The sequence below is a fragment of the Phasianus colchicus genome, chromosome 1, assembly GCF_987193195.1.
Source record: "Phasianus colchicus chromosome 1, bPhaCol1.hap1.1, whole genome shotgun sequence".
Taxonomy (NCBI): Eukaryota; Metazoa; Chordata; class Aves; order Galliformes; family Phasianidae; genus Phasianus; species Phasianus colchicus.
In genome coordinates this window covers 86,667,583-86,687,491 of record NC_143436.1, presented here as the reverse complement: position 1 = coordinate 86,687,491, position 19,909 = coordinate 86,667,583, and the positions used below count along the sequence as shown (strand labels likewise).

Sequence of the window (19,909 nt, the reverse complement as noted above, 5' to 3'; positions counted from 1 at the left end):
CCCAAATGCCATGCATCAGATTTATGCATAACGTGGAGAAGTTATTTTCAATGCATGCAAACATGACTAAAGAAACAGTGCACTCCTTATGGCATTTAAAACAAGCAGGTTTCAGTTACTGCTGTGACCTGGGGAAGTGTCTACCCCCAGCACATCACCAGTCAATTAATGCATACTTTCATGGGATTTACTCAGAGAACAGATCTGAAAAAGTCTGCATTTTAAGAAATATCAGCACATTCATTTCTATTCATCTCCCTTCACCTCCCTCAAGCAAACACAAAATAATTAAATGCAGTCACATTTCTGCCATTCTGTGTATATATCACATAGCCTGTGAAAACAACAACAAAGTACCTGCAGATTCTGTCTGCAACATTGTTGGAACTTCTCTTGGTCTGAGGCGACCAATTTCACTGCTGCTGTAACGTACAGGAGTTTCTTCATGTTCTGTTGATTTGGTAGGGAGAAACTGCTTCATTCCTTTCCACCACCCTTCACACAGTTAAAAAAAATAAAAATGAAATGCATAGATACTGATTAATTGTTAAGCTATTAAAATGTCTTACGCCATGAGTTAACTGTCTGCCCCTACTGCAGTCATTAGGTTCTGCTGCAGTGCTGGGGCGGTGCAATGACTTCCCCTCATGTGTCCCTTAATCACAGCGCTGCTCCTACCCAGCACACGTGTAAGATTGCAGAATGCAACACAGAAAATGCTACAGAATCGTGCAGGAGATCAATTTATAAATCAAGTATTTACACAACATTATAATCCAGGACTACGTGAATTAATGGGCTGTTAATATTTCTCATTCATTTTGTTTAAAAGAAGCTCATTGGTAAATATTTGCAAAAACTCAGAGTATTTTTAACTTCAGAGGGGCTGATAAGGAGTGACTGTGGTCATGAAAGTTCTCTTGGGAGAAAGGGCTGCCTCTGTTACAGTCATTCCCTTTCTCTCCCTGAGTAACCAAAGCCATTCTGGTTATGCTGTCCATGAATGCATTTTATTTTAGCTGTAAGAAACCATCTTGTAGGCAAAGAAGTCCAAGAACGAGCAGACTTCAAACCATAGAACAGTGTTAAACAAAGTACGAGGAAGCCTGTGGGGAGAGCACAAACAGAGGTCCCACAGAGAACTGCAGCAACATTTTTGCAATATTGCATTCTGCCCAATTTCAATACTCCTTTTAAAACAGACCCATGCACTGAATATTTAAACTTAAACCAGCATGAAAAAAAATATAGTGTATCCATCATAAGCATTTAAATACAGGAGATTTTGATACTTAACATTCTAAAGCAACTATGCTGTGACCTGTCAGAAAACGGACATGTAATAAAGAAAAATGAGGCCATTAACAGGTTTTTTTCCTAATGAACAAGGCTATACATGAGAACAAAGATAGGGATGTGGCTATTTTGTAGCATAAGGTCAGAAAAATGAAGCATATTTAGTCATACAGACAGTGAAAGCTACACGCTGCACCAGCTCTTTATGCTGCAGTACCAGAGTTTGTGGAACTCCTTCAAAGAGCTGCTCAGAGGAATTGTCTGACATGAAGTTAATGAGGCACAAGAATGGGAAGGCAGAAAACATACCAGGGAATATGAGGGATATTTGGGATACGAGTAATCCCACATTGTTACAAGGACAATGGAGAAGGAGAAACTTGACAGGCTTCATATACCAAGATGAAATGTTTTTTTTTCCCAGCACAAAAGAAGTACCAGAAATAAAAGACTATTACATGTACCAAAAGTCTCCTCATGAGTGATTTTTCCCCTCTTCATGCAATTAAGAGGCTCTAAACTTGTTTCACTTAAAAAAGAAGACTGACACCGTAAGCTGGAACTGGAGTTATTTTCCATTTCTTAAGAAAATGCCGAGAACAAAAAAGCCAAGTCTCATCAGCAAGCAAGTTCTGTGCTCCCTGTCCCTCCATCTCCACCAGTCAGCACTACAGAAGCTTCTGCTGGTGGAAAACATTACTACAGTTTGAAAACATTACACTAAGAACGTCAAGTAAAGGATTTGGTAGGATCATGTTGTTACCTGCACGATCCCAGTAAGGTAGATCATACGTGCCCTCAGTTTTTTTCTTGCTGTGGGAAAAGGAAAGAGTATTTTAGCCAGTCTGCCTACCAGAAGTGCATCTGTGCTCAGCAATCATCACCTTGGCTGTAACTGCTTCTCAAGCTTACAGCCCAAGCCCCAGCAACCCAGCCTGCTGCTACCAGTCTGCTGCTACTGGAGAAATCAGTTTTCAGAAAAAGCACTTGAAAGGAAACTATTTACAAAAAGCACTTCCGTTGTGCTTGCTCTTCAAATGAACATTTTCTCAGAAAGAGAATACTGCAAAAAAGCCCTTCCAGAAGTGCAGATCGTGTAGTTCCCATAGCAACACATGCAGAGTGCTTCATTCCCACACACCAGACCAACATTCTACAGAAGTACTTTCATTAATCCCTTCATTTACCGGTTTCTCCAATGCCACGCACAAACTAAGATAAGAATCAGAGTAGTGAAGACCATCACCAGCACTGGAACCAGAACTGCTGCCAATGCCACATCTGAAAGCCATTAAATTAAATGGTGTCAGACAGAAGTGCTTCTCATAAATCAGTTCTTATTTTGAAAATTACTTGGGTAAAGCATGTAGTTTTCAGGTACAGCATCTATCACACTGTGTCCCCCTGCTAAGCTACCCTGCTGTCTTCTCTCTTTTACATATACACACAGCCAGTATTTCTGAAAGCTTTTCCAACAGAATAAATAGCTTTGTTTCACTACAAATACATTGCCCTCATAGAAAAATGGTATTTTATCATTAACATGGAATGTCAAGAGCCCAGGAGTATGCAACCACTGAAGTCTGAACCTCTTATAAGAAGTAAATAGCACAATATCCTAACAATCACTACTTGTCTATGCTGGGTTTTCGTGTGACATGAGGGCATGTTCTGTCCGCTGCTATCCAAAGGACACTTCACCAATGCCTACATTTGCAATGATCTTGCTCTCTTTCTGACAATGTCTTTAATAAACAACATGATGACAACGGGTGTATTTCGAATTTCATGCCAATGGAACTGATTAACAGAAGATTATCTATATCTAAGTGTCTTGTCCTATGAAATTATCAGATTAAATGACAGTGGTTACTTCTAACTCTGAAGGGAAGTCCAAGTTACAACTTCTCCTTTTGAGAAAAGCTCATTAAGTAATTAAAAGTTAAACTCATTTTGAATATAATATTTACATCCCTTAGAATACTGCTTTTGTTTCCACATGCTGTATGCAAGTGAACGTTTTTAACATCTGAATCTTTAATATATTGGCAAGTATTAAAAAGACTGATTTTTTATTATAGTATATAAAAACTGACAAGCAAAATTAAACTCAGAAAGCATGTTTAATATACTGCAAAGTACTGTCAGCAGTTCCCAAATTTCTACTGCTTAAGTATGGATACCTTTGGTTACACTTGGAGTCACTGTGGTGTTTTTTATTTCAGGTGTGAAAGTTGTTTTATCTGTCTGCAACGAAGTCTTCACTGAGTGAATGAAGTCCTCACTGATGTCATCAACCTTGTTGGTGTCCTGAGGCGGTGGGGGAGGCAGCATGGAGATTTTAGGAGCACGGACTTTAAGAAAAAAGTATTTATAAATGAGGTTGGGTTTTTTTTTTGCTTGTTTGAAGTGCTAGCTTTACATGTTTCCTTGTCAAGAAAAGAGCTGGAACAGTTTGTTATAAAACTTCTGTTCATTTTATATAATGAGGAAAAAAAGCTATGAATCAGTAACATGAAAGCAAGTGACTAGCGTCTCTTGAAACACTTTTTCAATTACTCTGTTTATACTCAGAATGGGAAAGCTTTCAGTTGCCTTACCTATGCTGAATTGACATCCTAGCAATTCTACTTTCATTGCAATTTTCTGGTGCCATTTTAAGGGGTTAATCCTAACAAATCGTGCAATAATAGGTGGGATAAAATTATTGCGAACTTCCTGGTACAATTCAGTGTTCCCTTGAAATACCTAGGAAAGAAAAAAGAAGAAAAAAAAAAAGACAAATACTACGTTACACAAATGTAATACTAACTGAGTAATTAAAACCAATTTTGATATTTCACACAGCAAAAATAAGCAATAGGGAATGCTAAGAATACTTCATACCCAGAATAGTGCTGCTGCCTGACCATCCCCACTCACCCTGCCTCCTGCTGAAGAAAAGAATGGTGTGTGTGTGTGTGCAGACCAATGGGAATACTGGCTTTGTTTCTGCATGCAGTGTGTGACTGACAGTTGGTACCCTCTGCCTTCCTCCAAACAGAGGTACTGTGCAACAGTGTAGTGATGTGATCCAGGCAATCCCTGCTGCTACACAAATACTGCATTTGTATGGCAATAAAAATAATTTTAACTCAGTTCTTTCTAGGTGTTTTGCACTTGCTCTTTAAATACAGCAAGCAGTTGTGATAATGTGAAAGTAAGTATTATCAGAGTCTATACACTGTGTAATAGCTAAAGAACAGTCTGTCCTGTGAATGGATATGGCATCTATTAGGAAGAATTAAAGTCTAGTATGTAATCACACTGTCCTCTAGTGGTTGCTGTCTACAATGACTTGGCTGCAAGCAAAATAAAACAATTCCTCGAAATCTCTGGGTCAAAAACTTTTCAATAATAGAAGAGAGCAGAAATTGCCTAAAGAATGAGCTAAAGCTGATTTTTCACTGCTGGGTCTCACACACGAAGAACTCATCAAATCTGCAACACATCACAGAAGAGGGGACAGTAACAGAGCAATGTGTATTTTCAAAGCATTGATACTGATGCTTCAAGATGCCTCAGGTGTAATTCAGAAGACAGTCATGGCACTTACTAGCACAAACCTGAAAAATAAATGCTATGGAGATGTAGGATTTTTCTGCTCACTCACACTACTAGGTAAACACAATCCAAATTGTACAGAAGCATCAAGGTGCTTTGGTGTTTTTTACACCATATACAAAAAGACAGTGCAGGATAAATGGCTGCAACATCCAGCAGGTCTGAAAGTAAAGCATTATCCCAGGACAGGAGACTGGCCTTTCAAAAGCAAAAACCAAGAAAATCTTGCAGCGGCCTTTAAGGGATTTGAATCTTAGCTCCCTGACCTCCATAATGTGCTAATCCCTGCTCTTAAGAGACACACTGCCTCCATTACTATTGCTACTTAAAGTTGAGTTTTGGTTTCTCCTTACTTAGTCAGTGATTGTCTTCGTGTTTGAAAGCACCAGCTGATCAAACAAATGTGTCAATTTAGTTAAGAACAGAAGAAGGTTTGCCTGGTGTTGTGCCAGTTCCCACCACTAAGAGAAGGCCAGTGCTCAGTTTGGTACCCTAGCAACAAAGGCACACTGGAGATGAGAGGAATCAACACCTCTGTATCTATGATTCTCTCAACACTGACAGTCTTCACCTCTGGTTTTGGAGGTTGAGCATGTAAGAATGAAGACAATAAGAATCATTAGTGTCAGCTATAATCATAGAATGGTTTGGGTTGGCAGGGACATTTAAGATCATCTAGTTCCAACTCCTTGCTAAAGGCAGGGAACACCTCCCTCTAAGACCAGGCTGCTCAGAGCCCCATCCAGCCTGGCCTTGAATGCTTCCAAGGATGGGAGCATTCACAACCTCTCTGGTCAACTTGTTCCAATGTCTCACCACCCTCATAAGCATTTCCTTTTTTTATTTTGTATATAAAGATGTTGGAAGGACTTTCCTTGAGCGCTAATACACCTCTAGAAGCTCTTTTCATAGAGGACCACAAAAAGTCTTGGAAAACTTTCTAGTCTCCTGAACAGAATTTTCAGACAGTAAAAAACAAACAAAACAAAACAAAACAGAGAACTGCAACTCCTGAATTTGTCTGGAATGCAGCTAAGTAAAAATCAGAGGGAGAAAACTGCATGCATATACATCCAGAAGTAAAGCTGTATCAAATGAGATTATGCCAGACAAAGGGAAAACCTGTTATATTCTGAAGCCTCAATATCAGTCCCTTTTTTGTGCTCAGTATTTTCTTTTACAGCTGGCACTTTGAGTATGTTTGACTATTTGCATACTGCACCTAAAGATATAAAAATGTGCAGAAAAGATCTGTTAACCTGTAACTTCAAGCTCCACATTTGCTTTGCTTCAAGAACTTGCAAGGAAAAGAAGCAGCTCAATTAGCAAGAGCCAAACACGTAGCCTCCATCTACGCAGCTAGCTGAGATTGTATTTTACAGCCAGAGAAGGGCACTCAAAAAACAGCAAAAGATGTTGGATTTTTAAATTTTAGTTGTTTATTGAGCCCTTCATACTAGAAATCTGATAGTTCATGTGTAGGCTCAAGGAAATGGACCAGTCTCTACAGTAAAATCACATCAGTTCAAGACAGTTTCCCACTATGATTGTGTTCAGTGTTTGGAAACCTCTTAATTTAACAAACAAGATACTTCCATCTTTCAATTCAGCATCAGGAGGAATGGAAATAAAACAAGACAGATAGAATCATTCAGTTTAGCATTTGAAATCCTTTCCAGTTCTCCAGAGTCTGAAAAGTTGAATTAAAAAAAACAACAAAACCAACTGGTCAAGCTGGTCATACTTAGAATTGCACAATCTCCACAGAATATTCCCAGAAAGTATATGGTATTTTTACCTTATCTTTATCAATGCCAGGTTCTCTGTATACTGTCCACTTTTGTGCATCATCACTGTATAAAATTCTGTAGGCTGAGACATAATAGTAGTACTCTGCTAAGGTTGATCCAGTAGTTATAATACCTGTGAAAATGAAGGTGTCCAGTTATACAAAAAACTGCTACCAATTTGTAAAAAAATGTATCAGCTTCTTAATCCAGAGTTTCATAATTAGAATTTCCACTTGTCCAGTTACACTTACAAAAAGTTTATCCAAGGTGTCAGGGTCTGAAACTTCTACAGTGAATAAAATTTCATAAAAAATTACTTTTTTTTTATGTCTTAATCTACACTTCTGCCTCATTTCTTGATAAAAATGGCCTATCCATGTGCTGAGGTATCATCTCTCTTCCTTGCTTTTGCATTGCCAAGCAAAAAGCACCACTGAAAGAACTGCAGCTTCCTAAAGCAGTCACTGCAGTGCTGTGAGGAGACTCCCCCAGGAAAGCTGTTTTGCAGAAGATTATTAGCACAAGAATGAGAGGACCAGTGTAAAATTCAAATAGTCTTCAGGGAGGTAGGACCGAGGTAAATCTGAGATGTTTAATGATGGGAAACCCAGGTGCTGATAGCATAGCAGGGTATGCAGCTGCATTCACAGAGCCCAACTCATACACTTGAGAGTGAGACAAACCCACAGTGATCAAAGGGGATGTCTCGGGAAAGTCTTAAAGCCCAGGATTCTAAAAGGCACTTTATTTTTGATATTTATATATTATTTATTATTTAAGTCAGATTGCAAACACCCTTGAACAACAGTGATTACCTTTGAACATGCAACCATGAATTGCAGTTCAAGCACCACTGCATGCAGGGCAGTTGAAGGGAAGGCTGCCAGCTGTTTACTGCAGAGCATGGCAACTACTCCCACCTCTGCTGCTGGATTTGCTATGGCTGTGGAAGGCAGCAAGGGAAACCTGGAAACCTATTACACCCATATTGGAGGTACCAGCGGACTGAGCTGCCTGGATATTGAGGGACTTGGACCCTCAATAAAACAGCAGGAACAGGCAAGTATCAAGGATCTGATATAAACACAGGAAGCACTTCAACAAATTCTGATCAAGGAGGTGTTTTATATTATGAAACTCTAGCTGTTCATCTTTAGGCTCTTCGGTGCATTTGCTAGACCACAGAACCAAACTTGTTGTAATGGTAATTAAATAACATCCAGATTTTACCTGAGACTAAACACTGGAAGAAAAGATTTTAGTGACCAAACTTTCGGAAGGCTGCTTAAAAGCCAAATCCATTTAACTTACCTGTAATTCTCTTTTCTTTATTCAAGTCTATCTGCAGCCACTGACGTTCATCACTGTCCAAAGCAGCCCAAGGAGGCCCATGCCTTTTCAGTCTGGCATTTTCAGGTTTCCAAGTGTTCACTCGTCCTGTTTGGTCAGGCCACTCAAGAATAGATGATGCCGTAATCTGGGAATCAGAGATTACCCCAGATTCCATTCCCAGCGTCCCATAGCAACCTGTGCAAAGGAAAAGGTGAGGACTTCAAATTCCAAGCCACACAATAATCTTACTTGCCATGCAAATATTACACTCCCACCCAAATTTATTCTGTAACAATGCTACTAAAAACAACCACAATGTCTTCTGCGTTCTTCCAGTCGTGCTGGAACCAAACTTCTCATCTTCAGTATTAAAAGATTTACACTTGCACAAGAATAATGTGGATATTCTCTCAATCACCTTCAGCACAGAGCACTCGAGAAGCTCTGGGCGAACTGTCATGGTTTAAGAGTTTATCATGTGGTTGGTGCAGTAATGGGAAAGAGATTACTTAGTTACTCACTTCTTTTGGAGCCTATTTAACTTTTGGCTTTCAAACCTGCCTCAGTATCACAACGTTAATTCAAATAAAACACCAAAGAATATAGGAAGCAATGTGACAATCCTGCCCCTGACTTCAAACGCATCCTTGAAGTTAACTGTATGTTTTGTTACCATTCCTACTAAAAGTTCTTTCCTACATCTCATTCTTATGGCTTAAAAAATAATATTAAAAAAAAGTCTTTGTGGCTAACTGCTAGCCATTTGCTCATTTGTTGCCTCTGCTGGATGTACATCACCTGCTACAGCGCAAGATCACATGAGCACTTATTTAAACTCGAATTCTTTCCTCCATCTGTCACTGCAACCTAAGAAGTTGTCAGTGTGAAGCAGAAATACAGCAGAGTCTATGTACTGACACTGTACATTCTCTGTGGTTCTTCACTTAACTCCTGCTACTCAAATCACCAAGGCAGCCAGGTCTTCATGTACAATGGTTCCATTTTCCTCTGCACTGACCACATCTCTAGTATTACACACACCACAATTTTGTACCAAGTCATGACATCAATTACTGTGAAAGAACCACACTAGTAATACTACCACAATCAGATAAATGTCACTACAGCACGCTACAAAACCCTCTTTTTTCCTTCAGCCAATTCCAAGCCCATTCAGACACATACATTTTAATCTACATCAGCCTCTTGCTTGCTCAATAAGTTGTTAAATGCTTCTCCAAAATTCCACATTTTTGTCCTGATCAGCACTTCTCATGCTGAAAAATTAGTAATCAAAAAAGGATGTTAACCTGCACAACCTGCTCTGTGGTAAAGCCAGGTGGCATTTTGTGCCATCTCTTCACATTCCCAGCCCACTGAATAACTTTCATACAGCCTGTCAGATCATATTTTGAAAGACAAAAAAAAACAACAAATGCTGCCCTGATCACTGTGTTTAATATCCTCCAACCATAAGGTCACTAGACAGGCATTCCTTCTCCCAGCTTTTGTAAAGGTCTAAGAGAGAGATCATTGGATGTGAATTACATTTTCCAGTTTTTGCTTCATTATATAAATTTCCATCTTCAAACACTTGTGCCCATCAAATTCCTGCATTTATGTCCCCATTTGGATCACTTTTATTAATATATTAGGAAAAGCGTTTGTTTACTTTTGGGAATGTATGCATGACTCCCCTTCTTTTTTCTTGACTAAACAGGGTCCCAGTGCTTTTGTTGCATTCTTCGTATTGTTACTAAAACAGCTAAGAGACTAAGACAAGTCCACTGTCTTCATGGTATTTCCACCACTCATTCAAAAATGGCACATTAACTGACTTCCATTTAGAAAACTGCAGCTATTCTGTTTGAAAAGGAGGCAACTGACAGAAAGTAAAAACATATGAAGCAATAAGCTTTAAAATGGGGCAATGTCTGTTATACCAATCATCAACATGGAACATGTTTACAGGAACAAATGAATGGCAGCCAAGGTGGAACACAGCATACACGCAGAGCAAAGCATAAGAGATGTCTTCCTGGAGCACAGGAGAAAAGTAATTTATCACACAGCATTCAGTTGCAAGAAATAAGGAGAAAGAAAAAAATGTAAAAAGTGAGGGAGAAAACTCAGTAATCATTTTGAAATTTATGCTAAGTTTCTTAGGAGGCAATGAGAAAGCTGTAAGGACTAAATATGGAACAAAACCCTATAGTGCACAGTTGTTATAAATAAAGACTAACTAACAAGTGCCAAACTCTGGTTTAAGCAGTACACTTAAAGTGTGGGAGGCAAGTCACTTTAAAGCATATTATACTGGAGGAAAAAAACATGAAATAATCTCTTTTTGCAGATGAGCAGACCTTACCAAGGAAAGATTTTGAATAGAAGATCTTAAAAGAAATAAGTATAGACTGTCAGGACAATCACCCTGTGGGACTGAGAAAGCAGGTTTTAGTATGTCTGCACTACTGAGGAAGCCAGTCAAAATATTAAACTAACCAGAACAAAAACTAAGAAATAAACTGGAAAGAACTGATATGAAAGGAGCAATTTATAGGAAAGGATTATGTAATAAAATTGACAGTGCTTACCGCTAGTCTTAAATGTGAAGAGACTTGTAGATAACGGTCCCCTGCAGAGAACAGAAAGATGTAGTGAGGAAAACCGACACAAACTGCCTTCCATTTATTTTTCTCATCTGACTGCTTGTCTCTAAAATCTATGTACACGTGCCTGAATACAGAAAATTCATGATGAAGTTGTAGTACAAACCTCTTTTCACCTGAAAGCTTGCCCAAGGATTCTACTGATGTAACAGGCCTTCAAAGAGCCATCTACCCAGCAAGATGCAAGAGCTTCATTAAAATACTTCCCTTTTAAATGAACTTTATCACAGTAACAAGAATCAGCCTTCTCTGATCACTTAATTCTAGGGATTTCTGAGATAAAATGATAAGCTACAGCATAATATATTTCCATATGCAGCTACAATGGAAACGCCGATCATTAAGTGGAATTCATTTTGGAATTTCCAAAAATGCTGCATACAAACTCTCAAAAATTTCCATCTTCAACACATTGATATTTCCAGAACAACCAAGACTGTGAAGACTGTGTTGTTTACTATTCAGGTTTCATCTCACCATTTCCCAGAGTGAGTCTGCCCACACATGCTCGTGGAAGCTCCCTGTCCTAACCTCTGGCCTCTCAGGACAACAGTAGTTGCCCTCACTTTGTAAAGACAACCAAGGGAAGTGACCTTTGTCTATAGGTTTCAAACATTGACAGCACTACCAAAATAAAGTAGTTATTATTTACTGGATTTTTTTTCCTAAGGTTTTGTAAAAAAAAGACAGGTTTATTCTGCTAAACACATTATTCCTCAATTTCAGACCGGACTAAAATGACAGCACTGGAGAGGGGAAAAAAAAAATCAAATGTTTCCCTGTCTTTCAACTCCCCACCCCCCAGATAAATACTCCCCCACACTGTTCAGACACAGAGCCAAAAATAACAACAAAACACTGTACACTAACTTGTGAAATTTTAAGTTTTATGTGAAAAATATTACTTGCCTCAGATACCAATTTTCCCCTCTTTTTCTTGAAAGAAAATTACAGGATTGAATTGGTGATTAGAAAAAATAAACTGCACAAAGTATTATTTTTGCACAGATCACTGGGAATTTATGGTCATGATGTATATTCTGGAGGACAAAAGTTCCTTTTAGAATTTGTAAAATTAATCTTTATGGTCTAGAGGTTAAAAAATTATCTGGTAAAACAATCGCACCACAGAATTGTGAGAACTTCACAGACAGATGAAATTACTGCTTGGAAGAGGCACTACCAAAACTTAAAGTGCTAAAGATAAGGAGGATGTAAAAGATAAACTTACACTTTTGAGGTGACATTGTTAGCCAGGGAGCCTTCATAGTATGGAATGCCTTTGCTGATTACAACGTTAATTTGGCCACCCAGAGTATTTGACACGACGCCTGCATGAACACCAGCCATGCAAAGTGATGATGACTCATGGGGAAGAAAAAAATAACATTACTACTAAGTTGTAAATAAATTAAATATTACACTATTTACTGTAAGTGCTGCATTGCCAAGTCATGTTCTTTGTCGCTATTATTACATTAAGAATTTTCTTATTTAGCTTTATCTCTGTTTTTAGATATCTTTTATCTTTGTTGTGAGAGGCTTACACAGAGCTATTCACAAGCATCTGCCTCATGAAGCACTATAACATGCAGAGGCATGCATCTTCTGCAGCCCCTTGCTCTCATTCAGTGATGGATGTGGGATCAAACTGAATTTTAGATTATCAAGGGGAACCAAGCTATCTTTGAATGTTCACCTGGGTACATCTCCAGTTACATTCCAGAAACCACATTCAGCATCTTATTATCAGTGTGGTATTGCAGCATGGCTTTGCCTAAGCCAATAAACAACAGACAACTAGTGCGGATTTTTATTTAATAGTTGTTCTCCAAATCAGTGCTGCTGCCTGTTACTACTAAGATATCTGTTACTACTAGATAAAGTTGTTGGATTTCTCTGCCAATCATTCCTCTGGGTGCTATTAAGCCTCACAACAATTATCCTAAAACAAATCAGCAGATCTTTTCTAGAAAAAGGGAACCAAGTATATTCCGAGTTGGAAGGAACCATAAGGATCACTAAGTCCAACTCCTGGCTCCACACAGCACCATCTAAAATCCAAACCCTATGTCTGAAAGCTGTGTCCAAATGTTCCTTGAACTCTGACAGCTAGGGGCAGTGCCCACTACCCTGGGCAGCCTGTTCCAAGGCCCCACTGCACTCTGGTGAAGAACCTTTCCCCAACCCCCACCCTGACCCTCACCAGAGAGCAGAGCTCAGCGCTGCCCCTCCTCCCCCTGTGAGGAGCTGCAGCTGCCATGAGGCCTCCCCTCAGCTCCTCTGCTCTGGGCTGAATGCACTTCAGGACCTCAGTCCACCCTCTCACACACCTTGTCCTCCTGACCCTTCCCTGTCTTTGCAGCCCTCCTTTGGACGCTCTCAAATAGCTTTATGTCTGTCTCATTCCGTGGCACCCACTGCTGCTCCCAGTGCAGGAGGTGAGGCTGCACAACACAGAGCGGAGCAGGACAAGCCCTTCCTATCCCGCCCGGTGGCAGCGCTGGGCCTGGTGCACCCCAGGGTACAGTTGGCTCTTTGGGCTGCCAGGACACTCTGTTGGATCACATGCTGTCAGCCAGAACCCCCAAGATCCCCATCATCAGGGCTGCTCTCCAGCCTCTCTATCCCAAACTTCATGGATCATTTTTCTTCTTATTTTTAAAACAGAACAACATTCTCCACTATGGCCTCTCGAGAAATAACTGCATCATGCTACAGGCAAGAATGCCCCTATATCTCAAGCTCACAGGCACAAAACCTTCTTACAAACATATTTCCAGACATAACTCTCCTTAGTATACTCACACACAAAATCTCTAACCCTTTTTAAGATTCTTACTCCTTACCCCACAGATACTCTCAAAAGCTTCTAGATAAAAGTAATTATGACTGGCTTAAACACCCGGTTTCCCACTCCCTCTTATCTCCTCTTGGAAGTAGAAGTATGGAGATTCTGTAGTAAACGAAACTGTCTCCTCCCTGCTCACCAGAAGATGTCAGCAATGAGTGCTCCAAGTCCTCAAAGGGATTACACAAAAGAATCAAGATTTAGGGTATTCTTTAAAGCAGCACACAGCTAAGATCTTTAGGAAGGGATGCATGCGAAATGTCTACCTGAAACTTTGTCTTAAGTGCTTTACAATTTGATTTCTTTCCACCCAATTTGACTTCTGGGAAACTCTCTGCCCTTTATACAGGGTACTAAGTCATACAAAAAGAAAGTCACAGGGGATTTATTTGCTAAAGTTTTCTTTTTTCCTCCATAGAAAAGCTTTTCCTGATTTTGGCCAAAAAAAAAACCAACTCCAACAAGCAAGGTTCCCACAAATGCTGCAAATACAAGAGACAGAGAATCAACTCCATCTTATAAATGGGCACAAAAATTATCCTGCAGCTATTTAGCAAGGACTCACTGCAGAACATAACACACAACAGCTACACTGTGGTGACTTCTTTTTTTAAACATATGAATAAGTTATTTAAGCAGGTAGCCTAGGATTTACAGGTATTTGAGAAAAGAAAATGACAGAGCGGCACATTTTAGGTTCGTATTAAATATTAAAGATCAGTGTACATTTTTTTTTGTAGCATTCCAAGTAAGCTACATTATTACCAGTTAATAGAACTATTAATGCTATAGTATAAACTGTTTTGCAACTGTTTTCATAGCTGTCCAGTGTAAACAGTGTAAATCATTGAAAGTCTGTTTAAAATATCATAGTATCAAGAGCAAGATGACTTCATTAAAAACAAAAAAAAAAACCTTTGATTCTCTCTATAAAGCTGAAATCCAAAACTTGAAAAAGCCAACAGAAACAAAGCAGGAAGTATCAGAATATTTTGGTTGATACATCTTTTTTGTAGAAGGCCTTGCAAGCAAATCTCTAGTATACTACATCACTTCTTGGAGATGGGAACATGGATTCATTGAGTGGCGTGGGTTGGAAGGACCACCTAGTCCAACTCTGCTGTCAGCAGCGGAGACATCTTATCAAGATGCCCAAAACCCCATCCAGCCTGGCTTTGAACACTTCTAAGGATGGCGCATCCACAGCTTCTTTGGGTGACCTGTTCTAATGCTTAATCCCCCTGGTGGCAGAAAAATTCTTTCTAAAACTAGACTAAATCCAGTCTCTTTCAATTTGAAGCCATTACTCCTTGTTTATCACTACAAGCCTGCACTAAAAGTCTTTTGTCACTATAAGCCCTTCAAGTATTACCAAAAGGCCACAAGGTTTCCCTGCAGCTGCCTCCCCTCCATGCTGAACAAGCCCAGCTTCCTCAGCCTCTCTTCATAAGAGAGATGTTCCAGCCCTCCAATTTTCATGGGCCCTCTCGGACTCACTGAAGTACCAGCCACTGAGCAGCTGTGCAAAAAAAAATGAGTAGCATGCCATTTAATTTAGGAGGTGCAACTTCCAGAGTCCAGACAGCAGAGCTAATACAAATAACTATAAATGAGTTTTAATCAAACTTTAAGTATTTTACCACAATTAATGTGTGCCTACAATAGTAAGTTTACTTACATCTCTGTATCCATGGGGAATAGTGCCTGAAATATCAGCAAAAGGAATCACACATCCAGCTGGGCAATATTTACTGGAAGAAAAAAAAAATAATAAAAATTCAAGTCAAGGCATGCATGCAGCTACAACTTTTTCAAAACATTATAAAATAGACACTTTATTTATTTATAATACACAGTTATCACTTTTCTATCACTACATAAGGATATATCCTAATCAAAGACATAAGAAATCAGACAAAAACATAAAACAGTCTCAGCTGTAACTCAGTTCTAGTCTGAATGTAATAAAATTGATATAAATACTTCATGGTTTCCAAAAATTGAAAGCCTCGTAGGCAGCAGTATTTCTACATCATATTTTATGAACTAGAGACCTGCATATCTGTTTGTTTTGCACCTTTAAATTGTATACCTGAAAAATAATGCTACTTTGCAATAACTCCTAGCAATGCTTTGATCGTTAAAAAAGAAAGAACAGATCAAATATTCAGCTAGCATCATTAGCTCATGGAAAGAAGGGAAAGACATCTGCACATCTGATGCAAGCCTATGTTTTAGCCAAGATTTAACAACCAACTTGGGTAAAATATCAATTCAACAAAAGTTGAAGCAATTTTGCAGGTACCATGAAAACAATGGGATTTGGAGACCTAAGCGCATACTGAGTAAAACTACAGCCTATAATTTTGGAACTTGGGAAAATGAATGAGGAATGCAGGTTTCACAACTTCAGTGCTTAAGATCTCCAAAAGGTAAGCTTACATACTTTATGATAATCTACAGCTTTTAACACTGTTGTTGCTTTAGACAGAAATGGGGGACAAAACAGAGAAATGATGTGTTTCCTCCATCAGAAAGAAAAGCATTTTGTATCTCTATAGAACCTCGTTAACTCACACCAGGGTGTGAAATGGGTTCATAATTTTTCACCTATTTCAGAGTTTAGTGCTCCTTTGATAACTTCAATGTGAATTTCAGTATTTAAAGCGTATATGTGCTGTAATATATATTTATAAAAGTGATTTTTTTTTTTCCTATGGGAATGTAATATTAGCTTATATGTGTTAGTGCAAATTGATGAGGTTCTTCCGTGTATGGTATGTAAGATAAAAAAAAAAAAAAAACCAGGAGAGAGGGGATGAAGAACAAATGCAAACGTGAATATTATTCAGCTCTCTCCCCAGTCTCTTCATTTCTCAAGTTCTCAATCCCCAGTTTTCAAGCTCTATCAGGTGTAAGTTACAGAGTGAAACAGAAACATCAAAATGACCAAAATGGGAGAAGGGAAGTGGGAGAAGAAGAGGTAAAAGCAATCTTACTTGAATTCTGGTTCAGAAAAATGACTTGCATTGTCCAAACAGGTAATTAGGTCTGGAAAGAAAAAATGTTGGGTCAAGAGGGTGATAAAGACATCTGGTTTGAGCATGCTTTTTAAAGTGCACATAATTTTCTTGCAGTCAGTCTTATGTTATAGCAGGACCTTGTAATCTGTCTTGAGTAACTGGGAAATACATTGAGATTTAGAGACATGAAGAGAAGCACTACAAACATATGGCTTTTTTGGGGTTTTGGGTTTTTTTTTCTGCACCTTAATTTGTAGCTATGCTTCAGAGAATCTACATAGGAGACATAAACATGCACTCTTTTCACAAAAGGAAATTGAAACACAGAAAATTACATTAGTAAGCCAGATAAACAGGCCTGTGTTTTCAGCATGTAACAGACCAACAATACTGAAACCAGGCAGCACAGGAAATCTTACAGTGACATGTTACTGGCATCCATGACTTCTTTCAAATTTTATGTTCCTGTGCAGTGTGTGAGCACAAACAATCCAAAACAGAGAAAAGCATCAGAATATCCACAAAATTTTTAAAATGAAACTTCTTCATCTGCTCTTTTTAGAACTACATCTATGAAGTATCTTCTTGAGCTCTGTGCCTCGCAAAGCAGTTCCTGGTTAATTCTTGTCTCCTTTTGGACAATGTATGTCACTCACCTCCACAGTGAGTGGAAGTAGATGCAAAACACAGCAGCCTCTTTTTGAGGCTAGAAAAAAGAAAAGAATAAAAAACACAAGGAAAAACAAAACAAAGAAAAACAAACCAGCAAGAAAAACAAAACAAGAAAAAAAAACATGCTGAAAACTAATTAGCAGTCACAGAGAGACTACAGAGTTGAGGAAATAAAGGAAATTATGACTGAAATAAATTTTGCAGTGAAGTGGGCATGCCTAGAATATAGACAGTTAGATAAGAAAGCATTTCAAAGTTATCGGTTATCTTGATTATGGCCTGAAAAAACGCATTTAATCATTTATCTGGAGTAGTTTTTTCATTCATAACAGATAACTGTGATTCTTGCTTTACTGAGGGTAAGCTTTGATAACCCTTCTTTTCTTTTTTTTTCCCTCTTTTTTAAACTACAGTAACTTAAATAAGAACAGTTTAATTTCCCATGCAGAAATATCAGGAAGACTGTATCATAAGTCATCATTTTTAGAAGTCAATTTGTGAGAATTGGATAATAAAACCGTTCTGTGGTTTTACTAGACAACTCTAATTTCACCAGCACAGAGAAATTATGAGGATTTTACAAATACCTGATTTGTCAGTGGTTGAGTAAGCTGCAAGAAATCCACGCCCCGAAGTGTGTACTCCACTCATGAACTGCACTGTGACTTCATTGCTTCTTGAAGCTATTAAACCATCCATTTGAAAGCCAAATCCACAGTACTTTCCTAGGGAAAGAAGGGGGAAAGAGTCACGGACCCAAACCAACTTCAGCAACAAGTATCTCTTTTCATTTCCAGTATAAGCTCACACTGCATCTGGTGTATATTCAAAACCAAATACAGGCATTGGATAGGAATGAATGTGGTCAGTGTCTGTTTAAAGCAAATACCAAAGTATATTTACTTTGACACTGCAGATAGATGAGAGTCACTGCTATCCCTAACACTTACACATAAATGTATCCACATCCCATTCACCTCCAGCCATACGTAGCCAGTCCATTCTTCCAAGATGAGAAAGATGGGGCAACAAGAATCATGTACAGAAGATGAGGAAAAAAGCCCTCTCTTCCTTCAGTTGTTGGAGTGTTTCTTCCCTGCTGATTATTTCATGCTTTCTGTCAATTGCTTTTCTTACTTTTGTGGCAACAGCAGGCATGATTCGCTGCAATTCAGCATCAACATACAAGCATATCTGAGTTCTACTAGTATAAACTTGCAAGTGGCCCATTTTTTCTTTTGCTGCACCTGTAACACCTATGAGAGGTACTGCACCTATTTCAGCAGGACAAAAAAAAACCAAAACAAACAATACCTACGAAAACCTCAAACCAGATTAGGCTTGTTCTGCATCTGGGTACTTTTCTTGCCATCCAAACTGACTGTAATTAGCATATTTTAACCTGAGAAGCTGGAGTCATCAGATACTGATAACATCTGCCTAGTAAGTTAGGAATTACTACCAAATGACTTGAAATTGCCTGGATGAATGGCTATGAGAGTCAAATCAACATGGAATTCTCCAATTCTACTAACTAGAAACTTTACTAAACTACTGACCAGTTCGTTAGACAGTTAAGAAAATGTTCTGCTCCATAGGCTCTCTTAAACAATCTATATTATAATCCAACTACAATCCTATTTAAGATTCTATGTGGACAACCACCAACAGCAGATGGCCCTGCATCTTTCAATTTACCATTCATTCATACGTTTTCATGATATTTAGGTTATCATCTTGTAAAATACCAAAAAAAAAAAACAAAGCCAGGCTCCCTTCCCAAGATAGAGTAGAATAATACTGCCCTGCAGAAACAGTTTTTAACTAATGTAACTTAAAATAAATATAAAAACATGTGCCAAATTCCTTTAAAAAGTGAACTGCACTCTCAAAGGGTATTAAAAATTAGAAATACAAATTCCTATCATTCATCACAGGTATCTAGATTTTGTTGATTCTGATATTTTTTCATACAAAGCATGAGTATTTTTGGACAAAGCCAGAAAATACATTTTATAATAGTTTAATGAAATTTATAAAATTATACAGATATAACCTTATTCCAATTCTTACTATTTAAGTTGGCCAGCAAAAGTTATAAAAAAATAAGTTTCCTTTTTCCAAGGCTCCACACAAACCCTATACTTTGCCCTCAATCTAGTTTCAATTATTAATTGAATTCATGATGATGAATTGCAGCATTTTCCCCAACTGCTACTTTTCTCATTCTTTTCTCCCATTTCTTTTAGATTCATTTTCAGCCTCTGGCTCTTTTTACACCAATGACCAGCATGAAACTCCTCTCAGAGTAGGTCAGACTGTCCACAAGGCAACATTTAACCTCTTCTTTGGGCAAGTACACGCAGCAGGACACATACATATAGCATGGATAAACTAGCCGCTGCTGCTCATACTGTGGAGATACAGCCTGTGACAAACTGTAGATAGATGCACCTTATGATTCATTGCAAGACACACTTTTGAGACCCTATATCATTTTCCTAGCTCTTCTTTGGTTTCCTTCCAGATTTTTAGCAAAGTATTTTTAAAAAGTAAGTGCCAGAAATGGACAAAACACGACTGCAGTGATGACTGTCAATTCTATGCACAGAAAACTACCCGTCTGCCTGCACGCCCTGAAAGAACCAAAGCACTTTTGAACAACAGCACTAA

General features: G+C 38.5%; 1 protein-coding gene across 1 annotated transcript in view; it reads right to left on the bottom strand.

The window, feature by feature from the left end:
• The window catches only part of DCBLD2 (discoidin, CUB and LCCL domain containing 2), a 41,791-nt gene that overhangs the window by 3,963 nt on the left and 17,919 nt on the right, over positions 1 to 19,909 (bottom strand). Inside the window, exons 3-14 of the mRNA XM_031613046.2 lie at positions 17,824 to 17,961; positions 16,541 to 16,592; positions 15,220 to 15,292; positions 11,922 to 12,055; positions 10,616 to 10,656; positions 8,001 to 8,216; positions 6,698 to 6,822; positions 3,897 to 4,044; positions 3,480 to 3,650; positions 2,484 to 2,577; positions 2,060 to 2,109; positions 358 to 495 (exon numbers count right to left, since the gene is read on the bottom strand). Of these exons, the coding sequence (XP_031468906.1) occupies positions 358 to 495; positions 2,060 to 2,109; positions 2,484 to 2,577; positions 3,480 to 3,650; positions 3,897 to 4,044; positions 6,698 to 6,822; positions 8,001 to 8,216; positions 10,616 to 10,656; positions 11,922 to 12,055; positions 15,220 to 15,292; positions 16,541 to 16,592; positions 17,824 to 17,961 (1,380 nt within the window). The remainder of the gene's footprint in view (positions 1 to 357; positions 496 to 2,059; positions 2,110 to 2,483; positions 2,578 to 3,479; positions 3,651 to 3,896; positions 4,045 to 6,697; positions 6,823 to 8,000; positions 8,217 to 10,615; positions 10,657 to 11,921; positions 12,056 to 15,219; positions 15,293 to 16,540; positions 16,593 to 17,823; positions 17,962 to 19,909) is intronic.